Source organism: Argopecten irradians, chromosome 11 (genome assembly GCF_041381155.1).
Source record: "Argopecten irradians isolate NY chromosome 11, Ai_NY, whole genome shotgun sequence".
Lineage (NCBI taxonomy): Eukaryota > Metazoa > Mollusca > Bivalvia > Pectinida > Pectinidae > Argopecten > Argopecten irradians.
The window spans coordinates 28,091,787-28,104,411 of record NC_091144.1 but is presented as its reverse complement, the minus strand read 5'-3'; the positions used below and the strand labels follow the sequence as shown (position 1 = coordinate 28,104,411).

The following is a 12,625-nucleotide window of genomic DNA, read 5'->3' as shown; positions in this document are numbered from 1 at the left end:
CGTTTTAAAGCGTCTAGACAACCTAGATTTTCTAATACTCAAAACCAAATAACGGTATTATTTTCCGGACATGTGCTTTTATGCAGTATGGTTAGTATATATAAGTAAAATACACTGAAATTATCATAAATACAAAAAAAAAAAATAAATAAATAAATAAATAACGTACACATGCACAAAAAATCAAATTGAAAGTTTATTCTTAATTTAATACATTCGATTTCAACACTTTATGTTAAATCTGTAAATCAGTGACATTGAACATCTATTTAAATCTCTGAATTGCATGATTTTTAATTCACAGTACATTTTTGTAAAATCTGGTTTATACCTATGACTTTGAAGTTGATTCATATAACAATAAATGATGATCTTATATGAGTGTTCATGTAATAAGAGATTTTATTAAACGAATCTTAAGAAGTTTTCATTTTTGCGAAACTTGACGAACCAAAATCAAAACTTTAGAGACAAGCTGATGCTTGACATTTGGTATATGTTAATTGTGTTCTAATTGGTTTACAACAGAAACATACATATATCAATTATATGGAAACTCTATCATTGTTACGAACCCGAGCTCTATAGCCTTGTGAAAACTTAATTAATTATAAATTATCTTAACCTACATGTGTGTAACTCTGTAAGGAGATGGCTTCATAAGTAGTTATTATTTGTGTCAAATCCTTTTATCCTTTTGGTTACCCCGCTACTTCATTTGAGACCATGACAGCCAAATGACATATCATGAATACACATATATACAGCAGTGTTGTTATTGTTGTTTTAATAGGATCCTTACACTTGTCATCCAGTTAAACCAAACAGCAAATACCCGTGACGCAAAAGTTTGATATATAAAGAATGCAGGATTTATAATAATTGAATCACTGTCTCTGTCACGGATCGAACTCGGGTCCTGTGGATAACTACTAGACTGGCCATCAGACCCTAAATTGTTGATAGACTTTCTCAGCAGAGTTCTTTACTAGGTTATCTCCCCTTAGTTTGAATCGACCATGCAAGAGACAAACATTTTCAATATGCTACAAACTGGTGGCCTGTCTCGATTACTACTAACTGAGGCTCAAACGATCGAGCTAATTTGAAGTTATCTCTAGTCGAGTAGTGCAAGTATATTGCGAGGGTAATATGTACATATATATGTTCATTATACCATCCGATAAATAGTTATGCCAACCAAATGTATCTTCCGAGGTCAAGACAAGATAATACATTTTAACCCCTTACCAGACGTATGTCGGTATCGCTTGGTAGGCGAAGGTGACCGAATTGCATTTGATGTTTTGAAAATTACATATATAACCAATATTCGACATGTTTCGAAACTTACGAACTACATTGGAAGCAAATCGATGTTCAATAGACAAATGAGCTATGGTCATTTCCAAACCAGTATCCTATATCATCTGATTAATTTACCATGATTTAACCGAACCCTTGCAGTAAAAATGATCAGTTCAAATTTCAATTGATGGAACGAACTTAAAAAAATATTGATCAATGAAAAAGGAATAACGTTGCCTCACATATCATATTTTATTAAAAAATCATAAAGCACGTGTAAAAAAATAACACATGAACTTTGTGCACACATGTGCAGATAATGTTCATGTATAAGACACTTTACATCTACATATATAACCCACTTTGCTGTGCACACATGTCTAAGTAATGTACATATTACCCACTTTGCTGTGCACACATGTGCAAGTACTGTACATATATAAACCACTTTGCTCTTTCACAACTAACTATTTCATTTATTGCATGTCCCAAAAAATAATAAAACTAGTCAATATTAGAGTCGTTGAGGTAATTTATCAATTACTTTGATCAGAAGTGCAGCTCATGTACACAGCAGAAAATATTCCTTCAAGAACAATCGAAACATGGAAACCACAATATCAGTAGAATTATTGTCTCTTTTTCGTTCTATTTGTGTTACACTTTTAAGTTAAACTTTGTCATTTCATAGCTGAATGTCCTCTAGATAACACAAAAAAACCTGCATCTTTCGGTAAATTAAACATTAATTTACATTCAAACTAGCACCCTCTATACTCCAGGGGTTACGATTACAGTTGTTAATTCATGTTCCACGACAGTGATAGTAACCTCTGGAGTTCCAGTAAATGGTAACCTTGTAATAGCCATGTAATTGCTCACATCGTGTTTAGATCTACCAATATAAATTTACTATAGAAAGAAATGCTTTTAAATTGCATCAATTATAGCAGTCTATGCAAACAAAACTTAAGCGTCATAAATTATACAATACAGTCAAACACAAACCAATTGTATTGATTGTCAAGTACTTTAAAAATACTTGAATGAAATATCACACACATATTCTATATGAGATTTTAATCAGAATTTTATATTTCTAATTACAATTTGAATTATTGAATACTTCTTGCACTTTGATATTTTGCCTCAACTATAACAGAATGATCACTGACCACATGCCATATCTGTATTTTCACCAAGTACGTACGGGATGTCAAATGGCTTGCCGGACAGCACATTGGCTATATATTTCTTTGTCCATTCTGATATTTGTTGTGTTTGTATTCTGTCAATCTTAGCTAACAAGAACTGTCTTCTAACATCCGTCATGTGACCACAAACTAACTCCCTCTGATATCTCAGAAGTGGCGTGACGACCATTTTTGGAATGAATATTTGAGTTTTGTCTTTATGGATTTGTTCTGTTTCCGATGAAAATCCCTCATATAAAAGTATTCCTTTCGGCACAATTAAAACGTCCTCTGTATTAACACAGTGTCCATCGTCCGATTTCGATTTTGCTAGTTGAATATCGACCTTGTTAACTCGACCATCTGGAATATCGACCGATTGTCTGCTCGAGATATCGAGACTGTTTGATCGTCTGTGTTTGGAATCCGGCGTGTGTGTCCAGTACTGACCAGTTTCGATCACTCCTGGATCTGTGTGGTGCAGTCTGTACAATTTCACAACATCTTCGATAGGTGTCGTAACACTGTAACACGCCCCTTTAAATCGCCCGACTTGTGTCCGATCTACAATGTCCAGTAAACCTTGACCCTGATTGTGGTCATTTGCTGTGAAATGTAGTTTACATTCTGTAAAACTAGTTCTATGTCGTGGCTTCGGAATGTTGTACTCCATTTTCGAACGTTTACTTATATACAGGTACAAATACGTTCAGTACACGTTAAAGGGGAATTCCCGACGCTATCGTGTTCTGGGCCTGCTGACACAGCGAGAAATGTACAACTATAAATAAATATTATATCATGGCAAATAGACATGCCTTTGCTACTTTATTTTGATAGGATAATTCGCTATCATATATAAACTTGGTAACAAAGTCATTTTAGCATTTGATACATGTATAAATGACTTCAATTTAGAATTTTACCCCTTGCATATACATGTATGTACTCGCAGATAATAATTAAAAATGCACTTGTGTGTATATATTTAAGAGACATATCTTGTATACAAATACGTTTCATAAAAGACGTACGTACTTTGTACGTCCATGATATTCCAGAGGTTACTATCACTGCCGCGTTATTCACTATATATACGACAGTGATAGTAATTAGACACATGTGCACTTTATAATACCGAAGATGTCTTTCTATGATGGGAAATGTAACATCTCTGCGTTTACTCTGGTTAGGATATACGTTATCACAAGCAGATAACTCATGTAAAAAGCAGATAACCCGCGTAAAGATCAGATAACTCATGTAAAGAGCAGGTAACTCTTGTAAGGAGCAGATAACTCTCGTGTAAAAAGTAGATAACTAGTGTAAAGAGAAGATAACTCGTGTTAATAGCACGAAATCGTATAAAGGTGATACGTGATGATAATATCTATAGATTATCTTGCGTCTTTAATTTAAATATGGAAAGATTAATAAACTTCATCGAAATCATTTTTATAACTCAATTTCAAACTCCGTGCTAAATCATTAAATACAATTTTGTCATTGTTATGTTTTGTAAACAATATATGAAACCCAATCACATTGAAAGTGGGTCAAGGTCACTGTAAATAACTTCACTCTTTTTTTTTCCACAATCACGCCTCTGCCAATCCGCACAATATAATCATCGGCATCGATGGATTTGTGTTCTTCATAAGAAGAAGAGAAGAAGAAGATCAAATGCATTTCTACACTTCACCACGTCAATTGAAAACGCCATTTCGTCCCAGTATAATATACATTGAGCTCTGTTGTTCTCTTTGGGCGAGATGACTACATACACGAAAATTATTCTGACAGCTTTTTCAAACTATTTCGTCCCCCTGTTAAGATTCTGGCGGCAGCAATTTTTTTACTGGTCTTTCCAAAGGTCACCAAAACGTGACCCTTAAACGGGATGTTGTCAGCAGATCTTCTTATCAAACGTAGTGATAAAACGGATCTGTATTCTGTAGGTTTTTTTTAGCAAACGTAGTATCATATAATTTTGCTGTAGATGTTTAATTCTGTATAAAAACACAAAGTTGTATTTTATCCAACTTATCCATAATGGCCTTTTCCTTACCAGTACTGTTGGCGTGACACTATTTTTAAAGTGTATATGATAGACACAAAAAATATGTTAGTATTATTTACATATAGGTAGTGATATTTTTACGGATATTTGTTTTTATCTTTACTCTTGATTGTCATTTGATATCTAATATAATTCACATTGGTCACATATTTAGCTTACTCTAAATTGAATTTTATATCGTGGCATTGTTACACTACAGTTGGACCTCAACAAACGTCCTTAAAGGCCCACTACCTTTCCGGGGTAAAACTTGCAGGTTTCCTTAAAACATTAATAACATCAGAAAATATATTCCGATGGCCTAAGATGAGCTTGTTAACAACACCAAACAAATGCAAGATTGACTCCGTAATATATATATGATAACAGTGGAGAGTCATTTTGCTGTTTGCCGTCTGGCGAAGTGATAGTCAACTACATGTATCGCGCGGTATTTAGGAGGACGGCGGTTTTCCACTCGGTTTGCGCCTCCTCTCTTTCATTTTCTGAAAATCAGTTTCATGTGTAGCGAGTTTCTTCTGAATATCTTCCAAATGTTCGACCATCTCACTGGACTCAGATTGTTTGGTATTAGCACTACCATCGCTGGCACCAGCCCCTTTGGCCTCACACACGCTGGTCCCTGCCTCAGTGGTGGTGGCACGTAGGAAATTACGTCCATCTCTATGTTGTTTCTCACAACAGTTGTATGCCTCGGGGTCCACTGCTAACCGAGTTGCATCGGTCAGATTGCGGGGACGAGCTTGTTTTATGCGAATTCTCATGTCAGAATCGCTCAATGCCCCTATAAACTGCTGCTTAGCAAGAGTCTCCCGTACATCACTGGGCACTGTGGGGTATGCCAGCTTTACCAGCCTTCTATTTGCTTATCCTAGCTCAGGCAGTGTTTCTAGCTGTACGCGGTATAGCTCTGTCTGGTCAGGCGGAGAGAAGCGCTCCTCCAACGCAGTCATCAAAGAGTCTTAATCCTGCTGCTGAGAGACGTTGTTATTCTCAAGTATACCTTGAGCTTGTCCTCGTAAAGCAACAGCCATGTATAAACCCTTCTCATAGTAAGACCAATTGGTGATTCTAACACATGCTTCAAAGTAGGATTTATAATCAATTAATGCTGTAGTACCATCAAAGGTCGAGGCTTTAACCGATACATGTTTAGGAGATCTGTTTGAGTTGATGCCCCTTCGTTGGTGACGTGTATCACCTTTCCTATAAGTCACTGGGCCATCATCACCATTGCTCTGATCATCATCGAATCTCGGGCCATGATATTTTCTATCCTTGCTGTTGGTGTTGTGAGTTTAACTAGCATGTAGTTGGTTTTCCAACACCCCGTACTATGCTACTTCGTGGACGAAATCTGGCTCCTTAGCATCTTGATATCATCTTCAATTTTCTGAGTATCCTCACTAAAACTCTTTCCATTTAGCTCATACCCAAACTCAGGGTCCTTGGTTTCAGAACTGGATATAGCCATGATACCCGAGTCCGACATTCTCAATATTCCACTGGACTTGGTCACAGGGGTCGAGTAGTTACGAGCCATTGTGTCAGAGACATCAAGATCATTCAAATGTTGGTCATCTAAAGCATTTCGAAGGTCCTGACTAATATCATAACTGTACTTTGCTGCCATATTTATAATATAATTGTGACAAAATAGCAACGACCTCTATAATATCAAATATTTTAATGTATGTCTCAACACACAATTACTAACAGCAACTACGAATAAACAATACATGTACTACTGTAGCATAGAGAGTTAAAAACTAACAGGGATCCCACCGCTGCCACCAAATTTCTGTAACGTAGCGGAAGGGGGTTGTTACCAAGATACACTTGGGTCCCTGTTATGAATCACTTACTACACTACAGCAGCCAATATATACAAATAACGATGGTTACTACCAGTAACACTATCCAAAGCTCTATATACTATCTACAACACATGAAATAATGACAGAGTACCTCTCTGTACTCCAATAAACTAGATGAAGGGAGACAACTCCAATAACAATAGAGCGCAACACACTCAGTGCTGATCACGGCCCTTCACAGCTACAATATAACGACTGCCTGTCGTTAAACGTGTACACCGATACTCACTGTAAGCTCGTAGCCCGCTGACTGCGAGCGTGTCGCCAACACTAACACAGCTAGCTGTTACCAGCCCTACTCCCGACTACCTATATGTCGTGAATGTTCACGACTATCTAGCTAGTAATCGTGAGCTGATGTCGCGAGTACCTCGCGACCTGTAGTCGATATGTGTGTACCAACTAACGTATAGCTAAGAGCTGCAAAGCTCTAATCTCAATAGCTATACAATACGACTACTGGTCCCGTCGGTCGGTATGACACTGATCAAGACAAGACTTATTCAGCCACTTATATCTTTCAGTGCCAATTCCTACTACCCTGTTGATGTTAACAGTCCGACGTTCACGACCAAAAAGGTGAACACTTCGCCAGCTCGCTCCCTTTTATACTGCGAGAGAAAGCAGCGCCCCTAGCGGCAATCATCGTAATTATCTCGGAACTCTTCGGGATTAACTAACGTATGAGAGGTGTTCGCAACATTAAAGTCACTGAAACGCTTACACTGTATGCTGCCCTTACAATGAAGCGTCTGCCTAACGTTAACATTAACAACACACGTACAGCGAAGCACATGTGTTACACACGACTTAACGGTTAGACCTATTTTCGCCACACGTGTATTTTCCCTGTTCCTCTACACGAATAAAGGTTTGAATAATATAAATCATGACTACTAACAATGCAAATCTATAGTTCTCACATCCTGTCTCGGTAAGGGAAGAGTATTGATATAAATCTGTGTTGTGTATGTAAATCTTCCTCTGTCCTGTAGCTTGCTGGTTATACATTATAATTTTGACGGTAAACTGTAACCACAATGAAGGGCTTGATGAACTACTCATTATGTCATTGTGTTATCTGTAAAAGTGTCTACTTGTCACCACTGAATCTGTATACCTCGAGTGCAGTAGATTCCTCATAAGAAGTAACCACGAATTCCTGTTTGGTTGGATGGACCACTATACCGTACGGCCTTGTGATACCGGGCAGTTTGGGCAGTATTACCCTCCCAATGGACCCGTCAGGTGATATAAGGTAAACGTTTTTTGAATTTGTACCACAAACATACACATTGTGGTCCCGGTCCAGTCCAATACCTCTAGGATAACACAGACCAGGATTCCTGTACCTGTAGACTACTTCTTCACTGTCTAGTCGTCTACACACCACGTCATCGTCATCTTTGTGGTAAAGAGTGAAGTTAGATGAAGATACAGCGAGGTACGTGTTATCTCCACCCTTCTTTATAGACTTGGTGACATTCCCGCCTACAGACAGGACCTGCACACTCTCGGGAGTACCCACTAGGATGTTCTCCCCGTGTATTGCTATACCCCAGGTACTAGGTGGAGCACTGATCCTGCTCATCACGGGCAACTGACCATTACGTAGTGTACATCTCAGTAAGGGGTTCGCGACTACAGCCAGAAATCTGGAGTACTCAACTACAGCAACAAGTATCTCATCAGCTGTACGTCCACGTGCTATATCTGTGGGTCTACCATCAACTTTGTATTCCCTCTGGTAGGAATATTTGTCATCAAACAGCAGGAGTCTGTTGTTAGTGTAATCTGTGATGATTAATCCATTGTTGTTAGTAAAGATACCTCCTGTTAATCCAGGTCTCTCCATTCCTCCGAGTATGCTGGCGTCAACTGTATGTACACAGGATACCGAGCCGGACCATACATCCACCGCTCTCGTTACTTCTGTAGTCTCGACTGCTACACATCCTAAAGAACCCGCCAAGTCAGAAGTCGACGTCGAGTCTGCGAATGTGGCTGGCGGTGTCGATAGAAAACGTCCAATCGATGAATCTATACGACTTCTTGCATTCTGAGACACTGTTGAAACTGAAGAGGTGACGTCTACATATGCAATGGTTGTCATTTTCATGATTTCTTCAATCACCGCATCTAGCCTTAGTGTGATATCAAACCTATTTGTCTTTTTCTTTGTATTTTGATCCATTCGGCGATAATGACTCGATATCTGAGTTTTCGTTTGTTCCCCAAGAAAAAAATGATGACGCTCTGATAAGTGTTGTTCTTGGCCTGCTAAAAGCGTATTCGAATTTTTAGCATTGATGTGGAATGCGTTGATACACTTCCTTCTAGACAAAAGCTGTTCCCTGAACTCCCTGAACTTATTAGCGACCTCAGATTGTGATATGGTCTTCAGATCATCGAGTTTGTCTTTGGCTTTCTGTATTCTGTTCGACAAATCAATTAAAACATCTTTTTCTTTAACGTTTAGTTCTGTTATCCCAAAATTTTCTTCATCCAACAATTTCTTGGTTTCTTCTGTCAGCTCCTTCAATTCAGCCCCAACAATACTCGGTGTAGCCGTAGTCTTTTGAATCACCTCCTCCACCGGCTTTACATTGTTACATTGTCTGTGAGTCACCAGCGTACAGGTACTACAACTCATGGCGTGATGGTCGACACAGTAGACTTCAAACGGTCTCCCACCGTGTCGGTGGCAACGTTCGTAGACGGTAACATCAGGGAGCAGACCAACGTCTCCAGACATAAAGACAAGGCGATGCCAGGCCGACGCTTTGTTGCGTTCGTGATGGGTTCTACACTCCCCACAGAGATTCTCGTTACAGTCTGTACACATTACGTCGGCAGGAACAGATTCTTTTCCTCGTGAGCATGGCGCGCAAAAACGGACACCAGAAGGGTTTGATGTAGGAGTAGTTAGTAAATCGTTCTTTGGAAAACATGTGACCCAGGTACTTACGTCAGCATTGACGTCATCGTGAAGTATCGGAGCCTCGCACTCTGGGCATGGGAAGTAGAGTTGGTCGTCTTCTGCGACATATTCCGCGTCGACGTATAATGAAAGGCATTGATAACAGAATGTATGACCACAGTGCAGGAGTTTTGGTTCAGAGTATGGCTCTGTACAGATTAAACATTTGTATTCATGGATTGGTGTAGCTTCTGCCATGGATGTGGTCAATGGTCTTTCCAAATGTCCAGCTGGAATATACAGAAATGACAAATTTAAATGATTAGTCTTTCTCTTTGAATATATAAGAAGAAATCTTTTGCTGAAAACAAGGAAACCACTTAATCTGTCATCGCGAAATTGACTCAAAAATTACATGTACCATCTATTTATCTCCCCATATACAATATATACGTATTAATCACATGATTGTTTTTATTTATTTGTTTCGCTTATAACCTTTGATAACAATACCTATTAACAAGAGGTCCATGGGCCTTGACGGTCACTGATATTTGATAAAAATTAGTTATGTCATTTACTAGCCAACTAATGTCTTTTTTTCATGAAATAGGAACATATATCTAAAAGGTCTACATACAAAGTTTCATTATGATTGTTGCATATTAACTCACATTATCGTGTTCACAAGGTTCAATAATTATGATCGCAAAGGGCAATAACTCCGTAATTAAGTTAAAGTCGAATCAAGCTGATTTTTGAACTCGTCTGAGGTCTTTTTTAATGTTGGTCTACATACAAAGTTTAAATTAAGCAGTGTGCATATTTACACAAGTTAACGTTTTAACAAGGTTCAATAATAATTATAAGTGCAAATGGCAATAACTCTTTAAATTACAGTTGAATCAAGCTCATTTTCGAGCTTGTCCGAGGGATTTCCAATGTTAGTCTACATACACAGTTACAAAAGTTCGGTTCATATGTACTCAAGTTATCGTGTTCATAAGGTTCAATTATTATTATTGCAAATGACAATTACTCTGTAAATTACAATCGAATCAAACTTATTTCCGAGCTTGCTCGAGATCTTTCCAATGATAGTCTACATAGCAATTTCTATTAAGTTCGGTTCATATTTACTCAAGTTATCGAGTTCACAAGGTTCAATCATTATTTTTGCAAAGAACAATAACTCTGTAAGTTAAAATAGAATCAAGTTAATTTTCGAACTCGTCCGAGGTCTCTCCAATGTTAGTCTTCATACAAAGTTTCATTTAGATCGGTTTATATTTACTCAAGTATTCGCGTTCACAAGATCCAATAATAATTATTAGTACAAAGGGCATTAATGAAAACAAGAAAGAACAAAAGGAAACTACTCAATCTACCTGACCATCGTGAATGTTCATTTGACTAAAAATTACATGTACCATCTATTTATCTCCCCATGTGCGACATATACGTATTAACCCCTTGAAGGTTTTTAATCATTTGAAAGTTTCGCCTTTAAGTCTATAAGTTTTGATAACAAAAACTATTTACAAATCTATTAAAAACTTCATCACAAGTCAAAGCCTTTATATACGGTTTGTTAATGGAATCTTCGGTCTATAAATCAAAATGTCCGGTAACAGCCGGATTTTAACTGGGAGTTTGTAAAATCGATGAATGTTGCTTTCACATGAAAAAGTTATTGTAAATAATTCTAATATGAAGAAATTAGTATAAATGAAGGAACTACTACAACCTTCAAAATATTAAATGAAAACAAATATAAAAACAAAAGTGACAAATTATTTCATGCAAGTATCTAGCCTATAGGAGCAGTCTCTTTATAATCCTAAACTTAAAAGCCGAATATTAAAGATGCTCCATCGCAGACAGATCATAAACGATTTTCATAATTTTAACAATAATTGGTGTTTAATTGTATATATATAATATGTCTAATTAACACAAAAGTTCATTGAAGTTAGCTAATTTTGATTTCGGTGCATGCGTAATCAGTACTTCATTCTACATAGGACATAGTACCACGGAATTTTTTCCGGATGTAATTAATCATTTCTAATATTTTTAACTTGAAGTAAGATAAGAAGCTCAGACATTTCAATGGTGTTAATGGTGTAAAGTAAGTAACTTTTGTAACTGAAGAAAAATACTGATTTGTCTGCTGCTGGGTTTTCTGCTGCTGGGTTTTTTGATGTTTTTTATAGCAAACAAATACAAATTGTCAGCGGTGGAGCACCTTGAAAGCGAGCGACAATTTGAGTAGTCAATTCTTTATACTGAGGTGTATGGAATGAAAAACATACTATAGCTGTTGGAATTGTGTCGTAGCTTTAGAGGAATTCAGTGTAAAACAGGTAAACCTCGTCATTGTTTGTAAGAATGTGGTGTGTTGGTTATGTCAGTGTTGTGTTACCATATTACATTGGAAACATGCCCATTTTATATCTCACTGAATTCTATTTCGTGTCAAAAGTCGTGACGATAAAATGGAAATGGGTAATACGATCTACCTCATTCTTTTTATAGGCCAGGCCATAAAAACCTCGGTATTTGGAATCATATAGAGGGAACGTCAGTCGGGGGATAATGAATGTACATTATACAATGTATATATTGGTGTGTTGTTTTATTTTTTTCGGATTGATTATAAAAATAAGATGTATTCAATGCAGTAAGAACTCAACAGAAATAAACAGCTGTACTAATGTCTATTTTTATACGTAAGTGTGTTATTGATAATTAAATCATTTCTCCAATTCAAGTCCATTGTCTGTATGCGAATGATAAGAAACGGTGAAATGACAAATGACTTAATTGACAGGATTGCTTATACATCAAAATCACATTACGACTTAACCATTTTAACTTCAATATACAGATCCAAGTTACTTTCGGTTGGTGAAGAGTTAGCATTACAACGAATCAATTACGTTCACAGTAATCATGAATTACATTTTATAAACCAAACTGCTGGACTTTAAGTCATTATATATCACATTGACATTACCTTTTTATTTACCAAGATCCTTATTTGGTTGATAAATCCAATGTGTTCCTATCTGCAAATGGCGAATATCAGCTACGTACGTGTATTTGGAGTATCCCTGTTCACGAACGACAACTTGTCATGAAATAACTTCCTTGTCTGTATCTTCAAATGTATGGATCGATTCTACTGTTACATACAACAGTGTCAGTAATCTACCTGTACAGTATTGTGTTTTATGATGAATTC

At 37.1% G+C, this 12,625-nt stretch overlaps 1 protein-coding gene across 1 annotated transcript; it reads right to left on the bottom strand.

Moving 5' to 3' along the window:
• Window positions 1-6,251: 6,251 nt before the first annotated feature.
• LOC138335189 (tripartite motif-containing protein 3-like) lies at window positions 6,252-12,521 on the bottom strand. Its single transcript, XM_069284169.1, has 2 exons — window positions 12,398-12,521; window positions 6,252-9,668 (listed from the first exon to the last, which is right to left on the bottom strand). The coding sequence occupies exon 2, from the start codon at window positions 9,634-9,636 to the stop codon at window positions 7,552-7,554; it is 2,085 nt and encodes a 694-aa protein (XP_069140270.1). The 5' UTR covers window positions 9,637-9,668; window positions 12,398-12,521; the 3' UTR covers window positions 6,252-7,551.
• Between the last annotated feature and the right edge of the window lie 104 nt (window positions 12,522-12,625).